The sequence below is a fragment of the Elephas maximus genome, chromosome 8 (assembly GCF_024166365.1).
Source record: "Elephas maximus indicus isolate mEleMax1 chromosome 8, mEleMax1 primary haplotype, whole genome shotgun sequence".
Classification (NCBI taxonomy): domain Eukaryota; kingdom Metazoa; phylum Chordata; class Mammalia; order Proboscidea; family Elephantidae; genus Elephas; species Elephas maximus.
This window is the reverse complement of record NC_064826.1, coordinates 16,462,714-16,484,633: the sequence shown is the minus strand read 5'-3', so window position 1 is coordinate 16,484,633 and position 21,920 is coordinate 16,462,714. Positions and strand designations below refer to the sequence as shown.

The following is a 21,920-nucleotide window of genomic DNA, read 5'->3' as shown; positions in this document are numbered from 1 at the left end:
GATCGAGAGCATTTTTTCATGTATCTGTTGGCTGCCTGAATATCTTCTTGAGTGAAATGTGTGTTCATATCCTTTGCCCACTTTTTGATTGGGTTGTTTGTCCTTTTGTGGTTGAGTTTTGACAGAATCATGTAGATTTTAGAGATCAGGCGCTGGTCGGAGATGTCATAGCTGAAAATTCTTTCCCAGTCTGTAGGTGGTCTTTTTACTCTTTTGGTGAAGTCTTTAGATGAGCATAGGTGTTTGATTTTTAGGAGCTCCCAGTTATCTGGTTTCTCTTCATCATTTTTGGTAATGTTTTGTATTCTGTTTATGCCTTGTATTAGGGCTCCTAACGTTGTCCCAATTTTTTCTTCCATGATCTTTATCATTTTAGTCTTTATGTTTAGGTCTTTGATCCACTTGGAGTTAGTTTTTGTGCATGGTGTAAGGTATGGGTCCTGTTTCATTTTTTTGCAAATGGATATCCAGTTATGCCATCACCATTTGTTAAAAAGGCTATCTTTTCCCCAATTAATTGACACTGGTCCTTTGTCAAATATCAGCTGCTCATACGTGGATGGATCTATGTCTGGGTTCTCAATTCTGTTCCATTGGTCTATGTGCCTGTTGTTGTACCAGTACCAGGCTGTTTTGACTACTGTGGGTGTATAATAGGTTCTGAAATCAGGTAGAGTGAGGCCTCCCACTTTCTTCTTCTTTTTCAGTAGTGCTTTGCTTATCCAGGGCTTCTTTCCCTTCCATATGAAATTGGTGATTTGTTTCTCTATCCCCTTAAAATATGACATTGGAATTTGGATCGGAAGTGCGTTAAATGTATAGATGGATTTGGGTAGAATAGACATTTTTACTATGTTAAGTCTTCCTATCCATGAGCAAGGTATGTTTTTCCACTTAAGTAGGTCCTTTTGAATTTCTTGTAGTAGAGCTTTGTAGTTTTCTTTGTATAGGTCTTTTACATCCTTGGTAAGATTTATTCCTAAGTATTTTATCTTCTTGGGGGCTCCTGTGAATGGTATTGATTTGGTTATTTCCTCTTCGATGTTCTTTTTGTTGATGTAGAGGAATCCAAGTGATTTTTGTGTGTTTATCTTATAACTTGAGACTCTGCCAAACTCTTCTATTAGTTTCAGTAGTTTTCTGGAGGATTCTTTAGGGTTTTCTGTGTATATAATCATGTCATCTGCAAATAGTGATAACTTTACTTCCTCCTTGCCAATCCGGATACCTTTTATTTCTTTGTCTAGCCTAATTGCCCTGGCTAGGACTTCCAGCACGATGTTGAATAAGAGCGGTGATAAAGGGCATCCTTGTCTGGTTCCCGTTCTCAAGGGAAATGCTTTCAGGTTCTGTCCATTTAGAGTGATATTGGCTGTTAGCTTTGCATAGATGCCCTTTATTATGTTGAGGAATTTTCCTTCAATTCCTATTTTGGTAAGAGTTTTTATCATAAATGGCTGTTGGACTTTGTCAAATGCCTTTTCTGTATCAATTGATAAGATCATGTGGTTTTTGTCTTTTGTTTTATTTATGTGATGGATTACATGAAGGGTTTTTCTGATATTAAACCAGCCTATCCCACTTGATCATGGTGAATTATTTTTTTGATGTGTTGTTGGATTCTATTGGCTAGAATTTTGTTGAGGATTTTTGCATCTATGTTCATGAGGGATATAGGTCTATAATTTTCTTTTTTTGTGATGTCTTTACCTGGTTTTGGTATCAGGGAGATGGTGGCTTCATAGAATGAGTTGGGTAGTATTCCGTCATTTTCTATGCTTTGGAATACCTTCAGAAGTAGTGGTGTTAACTCTTCTCTGAAAGTTTAGTAGAACTCTGCAGTGAAGCCGTCCGGGCCAGAGCTTTTTTTTGTTGGGAGTTTTTTGATTACCGTTTCAATCTCTTTTTTTGTTATGGGTCTATTTAGTTGTTGTACTTCTGAATGTGTTAGTTTAGGTAGGTAGTGTTTTTCCAGGAATTCATCCATTTCTTCTAGGTTTTCAAATTTGTTAGAGTACAATTTTTCATAATAATCTGAAATGATTCTTTTAATTTCATTTGGTTCTGTTGTGATGTGGTCCTTCTCGTTTCTTATTCGGGTTATTTGTTTCCTTTCCTGTATTTCTTTAGTCAGTCTAGCCAATGGTTTATCAATTTTGTTAATTTTTTCAAAGAACCAGCTTTTGGCTTTGTTAATTCTTCCCATTGTTTTTCTGTTCTCTAGTTCATTTAGTTCAGCTCTAATTTTTATTATTTGTTTTCTTCTGGTGCCTGATGGATTCTTTTGTTGCTCACTTTCTATTTGTTCAAGTTGTAGGGACAGTTCTCTGATTTTGGCTCTTTCTTCTTTTTGTATGTGTGCATTTATCGATATAAATTGGCCTCTGAGCACTGCTTTTGCTGTGTCCCAGAGGTTTTGATAGGAAGTATTTTCATTCTCGTTGCTTTCTAAGAATTTCCTTATTCCCTCCTTGATGTCTTCTATAACCCAGTCTTTTTTCAGGAGGGTATTGTTCATTTTCCAAGTATTTGATTTCTTTTCCCTAGTTTTTCTGTTATTGATTTCTAGTTTTATTGCCTTGTGGTCTGAGAAGATGCTTTGTAATATTTGGATGTTTTGGACTCTGCAAAGGTTTGTTTTATGACCTAATATGTGGTCTATTCTAGAGAATGTTCCACGTGCGCTAGAAAAAAAAGTATATTTTGCAGCAGTTGGGTGGAGAGTTCTGTATAAGTCAATGAGGTCAAGTTGGTTGATTGTTGTAATTAGGTCTTCCGTGTCTCTATTGAGCTTCTTACTGGGTGTCCTGTCCTTCTCCAAAAGTGGTGTGTTGAAGTCTCCTACTATAATTGTGGAGGTATCTATCTCACTTTTCAATTCTGTTAAAATTTGATTTATGTATCTTGCAGCCCTGTCATTGGGTGCGTAAATATTTAATATGGTTATGTCTTCCTGACCAATTGTCCCTTTTATCATTATATAGTGTCCTTCTTTATCCTTTGTGGTGGATTTAAGTCTAAAGTCTATTTTGTCAGAAATTAATATTGCTACTCCTCTTCTTTTTTGCTTATTGTTTGCTTGATATATTTTTTTCCATCCTTTGAGTTTTAGTTTGTTTGTGTCTCTAAGTCTAAGGTGTGTCTCTTGTAGGCAGCATATAGACGGATCGTGTTTCTTTATCCAGTCTGTGACTCTCTGTCTCTTTATTGGTGCATTTAGTCCATTTACATTCAGGGTAATTATAGATAAATAAGTTTTTAGTGCTGTCATTTTGATGCCTTTTTATGTGTGTTGTTGACAATTTCATTTTTCCACATACTTTTTTGTGCTGAGGCGTTTTTCTTAGTAAATTGTGAGATCCTCATTTTCATAGTGTTTGACTTTATGTTAGTTGAGTCGTTACGTTTTTCTTGGCTTTTATCTTGAGTTATAGAGTTGTTATACCTTTTTGTGGTTACCTTATTATTTACCCCTATTTTTCTAAGTAAAAACCTAACTTGTATCGTTCTATATCGCCTTGTATCACTCTCCATATGGCAGTTCAATGCCTCCTGTATTTAGTCCCTCTTTTTGATTATTGTGATCTTTTACCTATTGACGTCCATGATTCCCTGTTATGTGTATTTTTTTTTTTTAATTAATCTTAATTTGTTTGTTTTTGTGATTTCCCTATTTGAGTTTATATCAGGACGTTCTGTTTTGTGACCTTGTTTTGTGCTGATATCTGAGATTATTGGTTCTCTGACCAAACAATATCCTTTAGTATTTCTTGTAGCTTTGGTTTAGTTTTTGCAAATTCTCTAAACTTGTGTTTATCTGAAAATATCTTCATTTCACCTTCATATTTCAGAGAGAGTTTTGCTGGATATATGATCCTTGGCTGGCAGTTTTTCTCCTTCAGTGTTCTGTATATGTCGTCCCATTCCCTTCTTGCCTGCATGGTTTCTGCTGAGTAGTCTGAACTTATTCTTATTGATTCTCCCTTGAAGGAGACCTTTCTTTTCTCCCTGGCTGCTTTTAAAATTTTCTCTTTATCTTTGGTTTTGGTGAGTTTGATGATAATATGTCTTGGAGTTTTTCTTTTTGGATCAATCTTAAATGGGGTTCGATGAGCATCTTGGATAGATATCCTTTCGTCTTTCATGGTGTCAGGGAAGTTTTCTGTCAGGAGTTCTTCAACTATTTTCTCTGTGTTTTCTGTCCCCACTCCCTGTTCTGGGACTCCAATCACCTGCAGGTTGTCCTTCTTGATAGAGTCCCACATGATTCTTAGGGTTTCTTCATTTTTTTTAATTCTTTTATCTGATTTTTTTTCAGCTATGTTGGTGTTGATTCCCTGGTCCTCCAGATGTCCCAGTCTGCATTCTAATTGCTCGAGTCTGCTCCTCTGACTTCCTATTGCGTTGTCTAATTCTGTAATTTTATTGTTAATCTTTTGGATTTCTACATGCTGTCTCTCTATGGATTCTTGCAACTTATTAATTTTTCCACTATGTTCTTGAATAATCTTTTTCAGTTCTGCAACAGTTTTATCAGTGTGTTCCTTGGCTTTTTCTGCAGTTTGCCTTATTTCATTTCTGATGTCTTGAAGCATTCTGTAAATTAGTTTTTATATTCTGTATCTGATAATTCCAGGATTGTATCTTCATTTGGGAAAGATTTTGATTGTTTTGTTTGGGGGGTTGGAGAAGCTGTCATGGTCTGCTTCTTTAAGTGGTTTGATATGGATTGTTGTCTCCGAGCCATCACTGGGAAACTAGTTTTTCCAGAAAATCCGCTAAAAAAAATGCAGTCAGATCCCTATCAGAGTTCTCCCTCTGGCTCAGGCTATTCGGATGTTAATGAAGCTGCCTGGGGAGGGTGGGGGAGGAAACAGAGAGATAGGAGAGTAGCACCTCAGAATATAGCCAGAGTTGCTTGTCTTGCTTGGAATGACTATTATATCTGAGATTCCCGCAGGGCACGTCACCTATGTGTGCTGGCTGTGTGGAGATTGCCCCCGGGGTGTCTGGCCCGCTGGAGTCACGGTCAGATCCTGCACTTCCAGCCCCACGCCCAGCGTCAAGGCTCTCCTGCTGGGACAGTGCACTCTCGACTCCAAAATCAGTCGCTGCCTCCCGGGGACTTCTCGTCCCTCCAGCCGCGTTGCTGTGCCGCCCCCGAGAACCAGTTGGGCCCACTCGCGGGCTTAGTTCAGGTGGGTGGAGCAGCTCCCTGTGCTTGTGCCGTGACCGAGCGTCCCGGCTGGGACGCTGTTCTCCCTGCTCCAATACCAGTAGCTGCCTCCCGGGGACTTCTCCTACCGGCTGCGTCCGACGCCGCCTGCGGAGCCGGCTGGTCCCCCTCCTGGGGTTAGCTCAGGGGGGTGGAGCAGCTCTCTGTGCTTGTGCCGTACCTGACTGGTACGCTGGCTGCAGGCTCTGAAAACAATAGCTGCTTCCCCGTATTAGTTCGTTCTCCGTCTCTAAGTCTGTGTTTGTTGTTCAGGGTTTGTAGATTGTTATGTATGTGATCGATTCACTTGTTTTTCCGTGTCTTTGTTGTAAGAGGGATCCGAGGTAGTGTCTGCCTAGTCCACCATCTTGGCTCCGCCTCTCCCTCTAGTACTTTTATAGTTTCTTTCTTAATATTTAGACCCTTGATACGTCTGGAATCTGCAGGAGTGGTCCTTTACTCTTTTTAAACATACCACTTGTAGTAGAATGTAAGGCATGCTGCAGTGCATCGTAGTAGACTGTACGTCCCTTTCATTTCTGCCTCCTGTGTATATGGCATATAGTTGATTGCTAGTGTTAGCTGCATGCTTGCTGAGTAATTCTAACACTGAATCATTTACTTTATAGTCATAGTTATTTTCAAGGCTGGTATTTGCTTCATTTCCTGAAACATTTTGTTTTCTGGTTTTCAGTCTCTGAAGGCTATAAACCAAAACCAAACCAAACCCACTGCTGTCGAGTCGATTCTGGCTCATAGTGACCCTATGGGACAGAGTAGAACTGCCCCATATAGAGTTTCCAAGGAGCGCCTGGCAGATTTGAACTGCCAACCTCTTGGTTGGCAGCCGTAGTAGCACTTAACCACTACGCCACTAGGGTTTCCATGAAGGCTATAGATTTGTAGAAATACATTGAATTGTTATAAAAGTTGGAAAAAACGTACTTAAAACTTTTGTTTTGGAGATCAAAACTCAGTATGAGGGTGTAATGATGCAATAGGGCGTTTTTATGAAGGTGGGTTTATCTGTGAGGAAGTCTAGTACGGGTCTCCAGGGCAAGCACAGTGCTTATGGAAAAAGAAGTAAATGGAATAGCCCTCATGATTCCTCTCAGACCTGTGACAAGAGTCAGGCATGTGTTTTTTTTCACATAAGGGGCATTTCCTTTTATCTCCACTTTGTGTATTATTTCCTCTTCTCCTAAGTATCTGAAATGCTGAACTTTGTGGAATTGGCCATTTTATTTTACAGAAAAGTCATTTAAGAGCAGCTTTGAAGCAAGGTCAAGTGTTTGTCCTTGTGGCTTCCTGTAGCTATTCCCAAGCACTGCGTGCAGGCCCTGGACATGCTTGGAATCAGGAAAGGTCTCGATGTAATTGAGATGGTAGTTAATTTGAATCAAAGCAAGCGGGAAGCAAGTAAATTTAACTTCCGTGATTATGATTCCATTTGATTAAATCTCTAGTTTTGATTACATGTATCAGTGAGAACATGCTTTAAATACACCCAACTATTAAATACTGAAGGGTATGAATAGGATGAACAAGGACCTATAGAAGAAGTTCTACTATTCTTCAGCTAGGATTTATCTATCGCCTGCAGCTTTGCTGAAATATTTTTAGAACAAATGAAAGGAATTAATTCTTTACATATGGGACTTATTACTGTAATTGTTAACTAAAATGTACGCTTCATTACCATGGAAGGTAGTATTGGTCCCAAACCTATGTACTTTCTAGAAAGACTTGAGTACATTAATTGATAATAGCACCTTGATAAAAAATACCAAACCTAACCCGTTGCTGTCGAGTAGATGCCAACTCATAGGACACAGCAGAACTGCCCCATAGGGCTTCCAAGGCTGTAATCTTTAGGGAAGCAGATTGCCACACCTTTCTCCCGTGAAGTGGCTGGTGGGTTTGAACTGCCAGTCTTTCGGTTAGCAGCCGAGTGCCTAACCAAGACACCTTTAGCTTCATATCAGGTAAATGAATAATGTCAGTAATGTTTGTAGCTCTTCTCTAAACTTGAAGTTGGGCAGTTGCTTTTCTGGTTGTATATTGTTCTTTGGTTATAGTCTCCAGAGAAAGGAACCTTGGCTGAATGGGCCAGAGATGTTACTCAATATTACATTTCCTAGAGCTTGTTTTCTATCTGGCAGAATAAAAATAATCTGCTTTTGATTTCTTTTGTTTTACATATTGCAGCAAGTTCAAGCTAGTGAGTGGAACAGTTAAGGGGGTAATAGCTAAAATCTATTTCGTGGATTGTTGGTAACCTTATGCAGTCTTTGTACTATATCCAGGCCACTTCACTTGGCAGACAGTGGGAACTGCCTCCATCCGTGTATACCATATATTGATTGGTATCATAGTACAAAAGGTACCCCAAGCTCCAACTGACACGGAATCTTATTCATTGCAAAAACAATCAAAAAACATTTGTGTCAAGTGAAATTCTACCTTGCTGATGCTTGGGGATGGTGTCAGATCTGATTACAGCACCTTCGTGTTAATCTCAGATGGTATTTCCTGTCTTCTGGCTCCTCTAGCTCCTGATGCATCCGCTTGTCACAGTCCCTAATCAGATTGTGCTCTGAGTCTGTAGGAGTTGCAGCCTGATTTAGTGTGGGCACAGATTAAATGCCCAAGTTTTTGAATGACAGATAAGAACGAGATGCAAAGAAGATAATATTTAATAAGAGGAAGTGAATTTTTTTTTTTTTTTTAATTTAATCTCAGCTCTCATAGTGGGATCTAAGGATCAGCAGCACAAATGCCACTTGAGAGTTAGAAATGCAGATGATGACTGTGGAGGGGTGGGTAATTAATCTCGGGGCAGGGCCCACAGGACTCTGCTCTAACATGCTTTCTAGATGAGTCTTATGCAGGCTAGAGTTTGAGAACACTCTTCATAACATTACAGACATCACAGAATTTTGCAGCTTTGTAGCACTTGTGCTTCACAAACCAGCCTGCCATCTGGCATCTCACCTGAGTGAGCCTCACCACTGGCCTCATCTGAGGTAGGGGCATTATCATGAATCCCAAATCTGCCCAGGGAAACATGAACGCTGAAGTGATTTGACAGTTTGCAAAGCTTGTTGGTGCTGGAATTAAAATGACAAGGAGTGCCTTTCTACCACGTAAGCTTGCCTTCTGGCCTATATAAAGATAATACTCCTAATTCATTCCCTCGGCCCTGTTTTACCTCAGGAGAAGGGCATTCACATGTATTTGCACGGACATATCCATTCCCATCCATACCCCATTGTATCATTGGCCAGCCTTTCAGAGAGTGCTGGCCATGTTAAGAAGTGTGGTCAGCAGTCACAAAGGAAGTGGCTCCTAATTAGCTCACTTGAGAATCAAACTGATGACTTAGTTACCTAAACCATTCATCTAGGGACCTGTACCTTCTTGTACTTAGAATAATGTACACCTAAGTGTCAATTTGTCGTACTGTGGGGGCTTGAGTGTTGCTGTGATGCTGGAAGCTATGCCAGTGGTATCCAGATACGAGCAGGGTCACCCATGGAGGACGGGTTTCAGCTGAGCTTCCAGACTAAGACTAGGAAGAAGGACCTGGCAGTCTACTTCTGCAAAGCATTAGCCAGTGAAAACCTTATGAATAGTAGCAGAACATTGTCTGAAATAGTGCTGGAAGATGAGCCCCCCAGTTTGTAAGGCACTCAAAAGATGACTGGGGAAGAGCTGCCTCCTCAAAGTAGAGTCGACCTTAATGACGTGGATGGAGTAAAGCTTTGAGTATATCCCACCTGAATTTAGAGACCGTCTCAAGAATAGATTTGATGCATTGAACACTAGTGACCGAAGACCAGACGAGTTGTGGAATGACATCAAGGACATCATACAGGAAGAAAGCAAGCGGTCCCTGAAAAGACAAAAAAGAAAGAAAAGACCAAGATGGATGTCAGAGGAGACTCTGCAACTTGCTCATGAACGTCGAGCAGCTAAAGCAAAAGGAAGAAATGATGAAGTAAAAGAACTGAACAGAAGATTTCAAAGGGTGGCTCGAGAAGGCAGAGTAAAGTATTGTGATGACATGTGCAAAGAGCTGGAGATAGAAAACCAAAAGGGAAGAACATGCTCAGCGTTTCTCAAGCTGAAAGAACTGAGAAAAAAATTCAAGCCTCCAGTTGCAATAGTAAAGGATTCTATGGGGGAAATATTAAATGACACAGGAAGCATCAAAAGAAGATGGAAGGAATATACAGACTCATTATACCAAAAGGAATTAGTTGATGTTCAAGCATTTCAAGAGGTAGCATATGATCAGGAACCAATGGTACTAAAGGAAGAAGTCCAAGCTGCTCTGAAGGCATTGGTGAAAAATGAAGCTCCGAGAATTGATGGAATATCAGTTGAGATGTTTCAACAAACCGATGCAGCGCTGGAGGTGCTCCTTCGTCTATGCCAAGAAATATGGAAGACAGCTTCCTGGCCAACTGACTGGAAGAGATCCACATTTATGCCTATTCCCAAGAAAGGTGATCCAGCCGGATGTGGAAATTATAGAACAATATCGTTAATATCACAGGCAAGCAAAATTTTGCTGAAGATCATTCAAAAATGGCTGCAGCAGTATGTCGACAGGGAACTGCCAGAAACTCAGGCTGGTTTCAGAAGAGGACGTGGAACCAGGGATATCAGTGGTGATGTCAGATGGATCCTGGCTGAAAGCAGAGAATACCAGAAGGATGTTTACCTATGTTTTATTGACTATGCAAAGGCATTCAACTGTGTGTGTCGTAACAAATTATGGATAACATTGTGAAGAATGGGAATTCCAGAACAGTTAATTGTACTCATGAGGAACCTTTACATAGATCAAGAGGCAGTTGTTCAGACAGAACAAGGGGATACTGATTGGTTTAAAGTCAGGAAAGGTGTGTGTCAGGGTTGTGTCCTTCCACCACACCTATTCAATTTGTATGCTGAGCAGATAATTGGAGAAGCTGGATTATATGTAGAAGAACGGGGCATCAGGATTGGAGGAAGATTTATTAACAACCTGTGTTATGCAGATGACACAAGCTTGCTTGCTGAAAGTGAAGAGGACTCGAAGCACTTACTGATGAAGATCAAAGACCACAGCCTTCAGTATGGATTACACCTCAACATAAAGAAAACAAAAATCCTCACAACTGGACCAATGAGCACCATCATGATAAATGGAGAAAAGATTGAAGTTGTCAAATATTTCATTTTACTTGGATCCACAGTCAACAGCCATGGAAGCAGCAGTCAAGAAATCAAAAGATGCATTGCACTGGGTAAATCTGCTGCAAAGGACCTCTTTAAAATGTCGGAAAGCAAAGATGTCACCTTGAAGACTAAGGTGCGCCTGACCCAAGTCATGGTATTTGCAATTGCATCACATGAATGTGAAAGCGAATAAGAAAGACCAAAGAAGAGTTGACGCCTTTGAATTGTGGTGTTGGTGAAGAATATTGAATATACCATGGACTGCCAAAAGAATGAACAAATCTGTCTTAGAAGAAGTACAACCAGAATGTTTCTTAGAAGCAAGGGTGGTGAAACTGCGTCTTACATACTTCAGACATGTTTTCAGGAGGGATGAGTCCCTGGAGAAGGACATCATGCTCGGCAAAGTATAGTGCCAGTGGAAAAGAGGAAGACCCTCAACAAGGTGGATTGACAGGGTGGCTGCAGCAATGAGCTGAAGCATAAGGAATGTAAAGATGGCACAGGACCAGGCAGTGTTTCGTTCTGTTGTGCATAGGGTCGCTATGAGTCAGAGCTGACTCAACAGCACCTAACAGCAACAATAAGAAGTACTAAGAGGAGTCCCTGGGTAGTGCAGATGGTTAACATGCTTGACTACTAACTGAAAGATTGGAGGTTCGAGAGTCCACTCAGAGGTTCCTCGGAAGAAAGGCCTGGTGATTTACTTCTGAAAAATTAGCCGCTGAAAACCCTCTGGACCACAGTCCTACTGTAACACAGATGGGACTGCCATGAGTTGGAATCACCTTGATGGCAACTCGACTGGTCAAGTACTAGGAATATCCACCTGAAATCTCAACTTTGGTTATCTCAGGAAAGTAGATTTATGGATAATTTTTCCAGTGTTCTGCTGTGATCACCTATTATTGTTGTAACGGGAGAAAGGTTTTAGAAAGAATAACACTAATATGTTAATTCAGGAAAGAGGTCCTGGGTTTATTTTCTTATCTTAGTCTCTAACTTGACAGATTTCAGAACTGGAAGGTCATTAGAGGTCCTCTCTTTAGAATCCAGGAGCTGAGCCCAACTTGACAAGGACGGAAGTGACTAGAGCCAGGATCTAGCGAAGTGTTTTTTTTATTTTCGCTGTGCTTCATTCGATATTGCTAATAATTTTTTTCCTGTTCTTTTCATAGTGCAGATAGAGAATTAGTCAGTGCTCTTCAAATAGTAACTTCTTTTTACATGAAGACCGTTATTAAGAAGTGGTGAAACTTACCACTGTCCCCTCAGAAGGAGGTATTAGATAACGTGGAAGATTAAACGGGACCTTTGACCTGTTTGAAATGAAAAATAGCAGCTCAGCTAAGCATATGAAGAAAACATGTGAAGTCTAGGCAGGTAATGCTAAGACCATTTTGATATGAAATAATTGGTGATCAGTTTCTTTTGATATTTCATGTAAAACCTAAGCTCAGAACTCAGTATTTTCTTACCTTTTAGGGCATAGGAGTACGAAAATATTCTGGGGTCATTGCGTTTGTCAGTGGGGAAATACAGAACCCTGATATTAAGGTCTCAGCAGATGAGAGGTAGAATAGAACTGATTTTCTGCTTTGTGGGTGTCTTTGCTTTGTGACCAAGTAAGGCAGCTTCTTGGCTGCAGACATGGGTTTTCCAGCCAAATGACTAATTCAGGGTTTCCTGGATGTTAAATTTAGATTCAGATAGTTTTATCTCACCTTAAATATTGAACATTTTCATAGCTTGATGATGTAGCTTTACACCATAGGCTCTTCTTGCCTTGGGCAACTTTGACTATTCCTTCGCATTTTCTTCTTCTTATGCCTCTGCCCTTTTTTTTTTTTCTTCCCTTTGATGGCACTTGAAGAAGAGTAGGGACAGCTAGTAAAGATGGGAGGTTAGTCAAAGATCTAGGAGAATAAATAACAGTTTGCTTACACCTATAAGAAAGCTTTTCGTAGAAACTGCCAGGTAATTGGATGTGCATTTAAAGAATAAATAGTTTTTCATCTTAACATATTCCTATTTCTTATTTAAAATAGATTTTATTGCAGTATTAAAGTTAGCTCTGCATAGAGTTTACAGCTTCTTTATGTTCTCATGTTTGGGTTGATAAGGTTACCTTTTTGAAAGGGTAGCTTATGTGAAATATTTTTTTTTATTGTGGGTTTCTAAAACCAGGAGATTATCATCTTTAACCCTTATTTCCTCACCACTATTCGTAATCAGGCCCCCATATGTCCCATTCTGCTGGAGCTCATTCTTTCATTCAGCAAGTACTTTTTTATTTTATATGCTGGGCATTAACAAATACTGGAATACAGTGATCAGGCAGACACATTTCTTACCCTCAACGAGTTTAGAGTCTAGAGGGACTGGAAGAAGGGAGACTAGTGTGGGGGTGGTGTTTATATCTGGGGAGGTGATGTGGCCTGCTTAGCGGAGTAGCAGCAGCAGTGGAGTGAAGTAGGCCCGTCTGCAGTGCTCTCGTCTCCCTTTTCTTCCCTCTAGACAGGAAGCGTTGACGGTACAGAAAACAATGTACTCTTTGTTTTTTTTTTTTTTTAGTATGTGTTCAAGTACATTTTTGCATTTAATCCTCACAGTGAATTTGTGATTAAGAAATTGTGATTGAAGAAATTTGTAACTGAGGAACCTGAGATTCAGTGAAGTCCCGTGACATATAGAAAATCCCATGACTATTTCTGTGGAGTTGGTATTGAAATTGAGGTTTCTTTTTTTTTTTTTTTTCAATTTAGAATAAGCCACTTTATTTATTTATTTTTATTTTACTTTAGATGAAGGTTTATAGAACAGACTAGTTTATCATTAAGCAGTACACATATTGTTTTGTGACATTGGTTAACGACCCCACGACATATCAACACTCTCCCTTCTCGACCTTGGGTTTCCTATTACCAACTTTCCTGTTTCCTCTTGCCTTCTAGTCCTTGCTGCTGGGCTGGTGTGACCGTTTAGTCTTGTTTTGTTTCACGAGCCTGTTTAATCTTTGGGTGAAGCGTGCATCTCAGGAGTGACTTCATTATTGAGCTAAAAGGGTGTGCGGGAGCCATACTTTCGGGGTTTCTCCAGTTTCTGTCAGGCCAGTAAGTCTGGGTTTTTGTTTTGTGAGTTAGAATTTTGTTCCGGGACCCTCGATTGTGATCCCTGTCAGAGCAGTCAGTGGTGGTAGCTGGGTGCCATCTTGTTGTGCTGGACTGCCTGGTGGAGGCTGTGGTAGATGTGGTCCATTAGTCCTTTGGAATAATCTTTCCCTTGTGTCTTTAGTTTTCTTCATTCTCTGTTGCTCCCTAAGGGATGAGACCAATGGAGTATCTTAGATGGCCAGTCACAGGCTTTTAAGACCCTAGACAGTACTCACCGAAGGAGAAATCTAGGTTTCTAATGCCAGTGCTTTATACCATACGACGTTTGCATACCAGGCTAATATTTTCTTTCACTAATTGTGTTGCTTTATTGCATATTATTGCCTATTATGTGACTCTAGAAATAGCCAGTGGGGTGTGTGTGCGTGTGAGTGTGTATTATTATTTCTTCTGAGGGGTAGAAACTGCAATTAATTAAAATTCTCATTTCTTAAGTTCTTAGCCAGTTCCTATAAGAGCCTTTTCTAATTCAGTTCAGTTTAAAGAATCATCTAATAATTTAATGATCCTGTCTGCTGTTTTGTCTTTTGGATCAGTGGTGAAAACTTTGAGCCTAACAGGATTTAGCCCAGTGAGCTGACTGTACTCTAATGTTTTATCTTCTTTTATTTACTTAATATTTTTTGGTAGGGATGGGGTGGAGAAGGATTGTAGAGGGGTTTGTGTGTTTAGGTCATCTTCGTGTGTGTCTGCCGCTAAAGGCAAATGAGTGTTTTCTCAGTCTAGCCTGTTGCATGCAGTAGAAGTGTGTCTATGAATATTAACAACATATTTCAGTTTATTTCCTGTAGCTTTAAATTGGCTAGACTAGTGCAGATTTATATCCTATTTATGTGAGCGATCCTTAATCTCTTTTATTCTTTGATTCACAAGAGAGAGCCTTCTCCTTTTTAAGAAGTGTGTATTGGTGAGGAATGGTGTGCCTTTGAAAAGCCCATGATTGACTTCAGCTGCTTTTTTCCTGTTAACCATTCTGTCCGCATCCCGCTGCAGAGCTCGGTCTCCAGTGCTTTGCTGAAACCAGTCTTGCCAAGGTCACTGGAACCTCTTCCTTGTAAATTTCTGTCTTTACCTTACCTGACCTCCGTGGAACCTTTGACTCTGTTGATACCTTCTTCTACTTAGCCTTCCAAAATTTTCCCTCATGGCTTCTGCTTTTCCCCTAGCCACTTCCTGACCGGCTTTTCAGTGCTGCTATTTCCTACAATGTTGTCTTGCTTTCCTGATTGCTTTTCTACTCTGAGTCATCTCATCCTCTCAAATACTTAACCATTCTCTCTCCTAAGCGCCAGATTTGTATATCCCAGTACCCAAGGACATAGTACCGTAAAATTCTCATGTCCAGATCTAAACCCAATATTTCTTTCCCCAAATTTCTGTCTTCACTTTAAATCTCTCTTTCTTAGGCAAGGTAACCATCGTCTGAGAGGCAGGGTGTGCAGTCATGGAGCTCAGCGGCCCTGGGTTTTCTGCCTTGTTGCTGGTTTGTAGGACTGTACCGGGAATGTCATGCCATTTGGAAGTGGGGACTACCCTCCGTGTGCCCCCAGGCTTCTGAATGTCATGGAACAATCTGAGTCCAACAAATGTGGGGGTATAGCATAAGGTTATAAAGTTTTAATTGTGTCAAGTAAGGATTTTTGACCACATAACTGCCATCATGACAGAAAATAACTGTGATTTTCCTACCAGAAGGGTACAAAGAGTATACGCTTAACTAAATTTACTTTTGTGAAAAGTCTGTATATCGTCCTTCTTTTTCTTAGTTTGCTTTGTGCCACTGGAAAATACATTATGGTTTGGAATTGGTATTTGGGAACCATAGGCTTACAAACTCAGCATAAATCTTTATTTGAAAAGTAGAACTTTAACTTAGTTATTTACTCTGTGTGATGCCAAACCGAAAAACCAAACCCAATACCATGGAGTCGATTCTGACTCATAGCGACCCTATAGGACAGAGTAGAACTGCCCCATAGAGTTTCCAAGGAGCACCTGGCACATTTGAACTGCCGACCCTTTGGTTAGCAGCTGTAGCACTTAACCACTACGCCACCAGGATTTCCTGTGTGATGCCAGATACCAGTTTCGTACAGATTGTTGCTTCGACTGATTTAACTGTTTCAGCTGTTGTGTTTGGATGCAGCTTTCTGTGCTTGGCTCTTCTCCCTGCTGATTCTTGGGTAGGTTCTCTGGTAACACAGTTGGGGAAGGAGAAGCATTTTAGGCCTATGTGAGAGTAAATATGAACTGACCTTTAAAAGATAACAAAATTAAAAATGTCATTCAAAGGGGCAGAATGGGTCCTGTGTACAGATCCAATGTGTAATTTTCAGATTATGCACATTCAGGGCTGGGAGCACTACCTAAATATCTATTGATTCTGTCTCGTCTAACTTACAGCGTCAAATAGATATTAGGGTTTTATCGTAACTACCTTACGGGCTGTCACATTGGCATGTTAATTACAATAATTGGGCAGTAAAGAAGCCATAAAAAAAGAAAGCCATAGGAATAGATAATACGCTGTATATTTGGATGAGATTGTAGTTATAACCTCTTATTTACGAGGGTAAAATCTTGTTAATTGGCACAGCTGACAAGCTATCTTGCTTTCCTTTTCTACTTTCTGCATTGACTTATAAATTTTTGGGGGAACTATGAGTCGAGAGCCACAAAATATACAATAAAATTCACATTCCAAGATTTTCTATAGTCGTTCATAATAAATGCGTTAAACTCTTCAGCAAATATTTGGTGATCACTGTCCTAAGTGCTCTGAAGTATACAAAGGTGTCTTACGCAGTGCTGACCCTTCAAGACTAATAATGGAGAAGGAAGGTAAAATATTTAGAACGTATATTAATAAAAGTGAGCAGCTCCTTAAAGGTGGGGCCAAGTCCTGTGCGCGTTCAGAGGAAAGGGACGATTCCAGCCAGGTGATCCGTGATGCAGGAAGGCTCAGCGGCAGAGAGATTAATTTGCATCCATGGCAGAAAGCTCGGAGCTATCTCCAAATACACATCTACATTCCGGAACTGTAGTGAGAGGTAGGGGGCAACTGCACTGACCTGAAAGTCAGCATTTGTTCTAGGCCCAGCTCCCTTTCAACCTCATTTTGTGTCCTTGAGTCTATAAAATCGATGTAATACTATGTGTCCAGCATATCTGACTATGATGGATGAGATAATGCCGATACTGCCTGTGGTGAAAGTCAGACTGCTTGGCACGTGTGCAGTTTTTTCAGGAACTTAGGCCTTGGAAACTGTGGGGCAGTTCTACTCTGTCCTATAGGGTTGCTATGAGTCGGAATCGACTCGATGGCACTGGGCTTAAATTACTGGAGGCTTCGAGTGGTAGTAAGCACAGCTTTTCATGACTAAGAGTCCTTAGTGTCCTTACCATATTGCCCAATTTATAGTCGGGGAATAGCATATTCTCTGTAACACATCTGAACGGTTGTCTGAAAAATGTTCTGAATTCCTTGAAGAAACTGCCGAATGAATACCTTATAGTAGTATTGTAATCACTGAAATATGTTAAAAAAGAAACAAATGTTTATTGAGCTGCTATTGCTGGTCTAGGTTCTTTACAATAGAATTTTAAATTTTTGTATTATTTGGATTTTATAGCGGAGGAAACAGGCTAAGATAAGGTAAGGAAAGTTGCTTAGATCATACAACTGTTTGAAATCAGATCTACCATTTATGCTAATGTTTGACATCATAGTATGGTACTGACCTTTAGCTTTTTTTTTTTTTGGAGTTCAGTATAAACTGTATATATGTGTGTGAATATAAATTTTATTCATTTGTTATTATTACTATTGTTTTTTACCACAAGGTTACTTCTGGAACTGCTGGAGTTACTGTTTGACAAGTTCAATGCTGTTGCTGCTGCACACTCTGTGGTCCTGGGATATCTGCAGCAGACTGTTGGGCCTTCCCTGACTCAGCAGGAAGAGATCAAATTGTATGACATGGCAGATGTGTGGGTGAAGATCCAAGATGTCCTGCAGGTAAGGCCCTTTGTAAAGGATGTCATGTTGACTCAGAATAACATCACATAATAAAAAACAATACCTAAGAATCATAAACAGGTTAAGAAACTAATGCTTTCATTTAAAGGAGATGCTGTTGATATTGTGAACTTCTACCAGACATCTTAAAAAGACTTTTTAATGAACTCTTTTTTTTTTTTTTGGCCAAACTTTATAAATAGGAATAGATTCTCAATGTGTAGCTAGCGGTGATGTTACAGTATTTGGTTTGTCTCTTGTAAGTGGAGTTAGTTATGTACTAAGGTAGTAAATACTACAGTGTTCTTAAACACCATTTTTTAAATGTGTATGTAGCTTAATTTTATTGGCCATTTGCCAGCTGTCTACTTTTGCATATATTGGGTTAAATAACAGGTCAAGAACATAAGAATAAATCTATAAGGTATAAATGGATCACTGTGAGTAATTCACTCTATGGAGGAATGATGTTACTGTGTGGTATGAAGTTGCTGAGATAGAATTTAGAAATTGTATTAGATTTTCTCTCTAAGTGCCAGGAGAATATATTTGATTTGGCCAGTGAGAAGTTAGGAATACAATTAAGAATTAGCTGAAGCAAGTTCGACATAGCTGAACAGAGGTGACTTGGTTAGCTAGTCCCGACTAATATGAAAAAAATTAAGTATAGGTAGGGAATTGAAAAATGTAACTATGTAGGAATGAAATTACTTGCATGGCAAATGGGAGAGTCTTTGCAGGAAAAAATAAATCAGGAATGTAAATTGCAGTTATTTCTGAGAGTATAACGTACCCCTGGTGGCTTGAATGATTGATTCTTGGTTATTCAGTCATTAGACATTTTTTGGTACAGTCTGGGTGCTTTGTTGATGACTCAATAGAGAAATGTGGGTTGGAACCAGGTCTTTGACCTGGTTTTTTGCAGTTCAGCCATGGCCAAGGAAGCAAAACTGGAACAGACCCAAATTTTCAAAATTTGAGTGAAGTGGAAGAATAACCAGAACTGGAAAAATTATGGGTCGAAGCCCTGCTGGAAACTGTCTCCCTGTTAGAAAACAACAGTAGCTTATGCATTGCATAGCAACCAGTTTTCTTGCCCATTGCATTTTGAGCAGAGTCGGGAACAATGGTGCCCTGCTCAAAGATGGCAGCCTAGCGTGCTGCTTTGTATGTGTGTTGCTCTCCACAGTCCTGGCAGTAATCCAGCCTCCCACATCAGGCTCCTGAAAGGGCTCACTACACCTCTTCCAAGTCTCCCATTCCAGGACTTCAACCCATAATTTTTCCCATTACGATTATTGTTCTGGATCACCCAAATTTTAAAGCTTAAGAGCTGTTCTAATTTTACTTTGTCAGCCATGACTCAGCTGGTTTGAACTGGCTTGTAGCACAGGTCGAACTATATTCCCCGAGTTTTGTTTACTGCTATGCCAATAATCATGTGCCTGTACTAGGCGCTTGATGAATGTTTACATAGTGAATAAACTTATCCTTGTGGCTTGGAGGCTGGTTGTTCAACTTCCTTGTATCTTGGCTTACTCATCTGTCAAATGGAAGTGATATGTGCCTTTCACATCATATGTTTATATTAAGAATGAAATAATATAATGGATTTTAAAGTTATTTAAAAATTAATTAGTATCAGGGACCTCAGCTTTTGGAAGTGATGATAAGCAATGATGATCCTCCTGTAAGTGAATATTAAACCAGATGGAGTATATGAAGCAGCTGTTTCCAGACAACACGGCTATAATCCTTGAGAGATGGGAAATACCTGAGGTGAGCTCCACGTTCATCCCAGTGTCCTGCTTGGAGGCACTTTCAAACCATGGCGAAGGGAAGTGATATCAACACAAAGGCTGCAGAGGCTTCCCTGGGCAGTGGAGACAGAGATGGAAGTTCAGAGCCGTGGAGGGGCTGGGATTTGTGGATTAGGGAACTGGAGAGAAGGCAGTTGCACAGAGATGTTGTTTGTTGTTGTGTACTGTCACGTCAATTCTGACTCATAGTGACCGTATATGACAGTGCAAAACTTCCCCATACAGTTTCCTAGACTGTAATCTTTATGGCAACAGATGGCCAGGTCTTTTCTCTTTTGGAGTGGCCGGGGGGTTCGAACCGCCGAAGTTTTGGTTAGCAGCTGAGTGCTTAACTATTGTGCCACCAGGGCTCCTTTGCACAGAGCGGGTGCCCCAGAAATCTTCAGAGCACCATTGTGCTTTTGGTCAAATACTAAGCTGCATGGGCCAGGCCACAAGACCTGCTGGAGGATTCTGAGCTGGTGGAGGTTCTGGAAGTTGCATAATGCTGGGAAATGTTAGAGATCAGACCACTGGGAAGAGAACTTCGTGAACGTCCTATGCTTTCAGCTCTGATCTCAAAAAGGTCATTCCTTAGGAATAGGGGTGATCTAGACCTAGAGTAGGAGCCGTGGTGGTGCCATGGCTGAGTGCTTAGCTGCTAAACCAGAAGGTTGGTTGTTTGAACCCACCAGCCGCTCCATAGGAAAAAGATGTGTCAGTCTGCTTCCATAAAGATTACAGTCTTGGAAACCTATGGGGCAGTTCTACTCTGTCCTACAGGGTTACTGTGGGTCACAATCACCTCAATGGCAGTGAGTCTGGTTTGGTTTGTTAGGCCTGGAGTGAGGGTTCCTCAGAACAAAGTCTCTGAAGTATGAGCCTGATCCACCCATAAATTTACTGCTTGCCAATGAAAAATTCACTCTAAAGAAGACAGCATAAATCAGAGTCTCAAAAACATAGCATTCACAGTGTCCAGCAGGTAATTATTGTACTTGTGAAAAAGCAGGAAAATGTGACTCATAACTTGGAGGGTAAAAGTGAATAGAAATGAATAAGTGAAATGAGAAATTCATCAGTTAGATTTCATACAGCCAAAGAAAGGATCATGAACCGAAGGAGCAGAGTCTGACTCTGACATGGTTATAATTTCTGAGTATGTTCTTATGGTCACTGATATTTGGCTAATTTGAACTGCTGACCTTTTGGTTAGCAGCTGTAGCTCTTAACCTCTGCGCCACCAGGGTTTCCTAATTTGAACTAATGTTCTAAATTCAAAACAAGTTTTTAACATAGTAGTAGGTCCCTATTTCTAATGCTATTGTGAAGAATTTATTATGGTTATGAACAAAGTAAGATATTCTGTCTTCCTGGTAAATATTTATTTGGATTTGTCAAATGTATATAATTCCCAGGCATTTGAAAGCAAAACCTGTGATCTCATATTAAAAATGATTATAATAAACTAAGGCGCTTTAGGTTCCATCAGATATTTAATAGCTAAAATCTAAAAAATTTAACATGTGTTTCTGGCTTTTTGAAGGAGTTATCCAGTGGATTCATGTTCTTCACAGTGGTTATATTCTATAAAGTCCCTGTGAACACTGAACTAGTGAATACCAAGCCAGCCTTGGAAACTTGGTGGCATAGTCGTTAAATGCTACGGCTGCCATCCCAAAGGTCGGCAGTTCAAATCCACCAGGCGCTCCTTGGAAACTGTATGGGGGCAGCTCTACTCTGTTCTATAGGGTTGTTTTGAGGCAGAAACAGCTCAGTGGTAATGGATTTTTTTTTTTTTTGTTTTAAGCCAGTCTTGTCCCACCTCAGCTGGGGATGTGCGCCAACCCATGCATGAGTCTCAGATGATCACAAAAGGGCTGCAAGTATCAATTTTGAAGTTAGAAATAAATTTTAGTGAACAGGCGAATTCACTAATATGGAATCCTCAGATAATGAAGATGGACTATCCCTTTCATACATGTGGTTTCTAATGAGTGATTTGGGGCTCCTATCTTCATGGTATGGAATGACATTATTTTTTAAAACAGCTTTATTGAGATATAGTTACATACTGTAAAGTTCATATGTTTAACATAGAATTCAATAGCTTTTAGCATACTTACATGGAGTTGTGCAACCATCGCCATAATATCATTTCTTTTTATTTTTTATTACACAAGCAACTTATAATCATTACCGAAAATACAGATGACCAAAAAGAAAAGAGTAGCTGTTATTCCAGTACACAGAAATAAAATCTTTCAGCATTTTGTTAACACCATAATATAATTATAGAACACTTTAGTCACTTCACATGGAAACTGGTGCCCATTAACAGTCAATCCCTGTTGCTTCCCACTGCCCTACAGCCCTAGGCGACCACTCACGTATTTCCTGGAAAGGGCTTATTTTTATTGTGGATCCGTGGTCTTCATTACCTTAGTTTTCTTCAATATCGATGTTGGAAATTTTACAGTTAAGAG

The 21,920-nt window shown here is 40.0% G+C and overlaps 1 protein-coding gene across 4 annotated transcripts in view; it reads left to right on the top strand.

Annotated features, from left to right (window-relative positions):
• The window catches only part of EXOC4 (exocyst complex component 4), an 830,068-nt gene that overhangs the window by 111,784 nt on the left and 696,364 nt on the right, over positions 1–21,920 (top strand). For all 4 annotated transcript variants that reach the window (XM_049894654.1, XM_049894656.1, XM_049894657.1 and 1 more), the window contains exon 7: positions 17,461–17,635. In XM_049894654.1, coding sequence (XP_049750611.1) covers positions 17,461–17,635 — 175 coding nt within the window. The remainder of the gene's footprint in view (positions 1–17,460; positions 17,636–21,920) is intronic.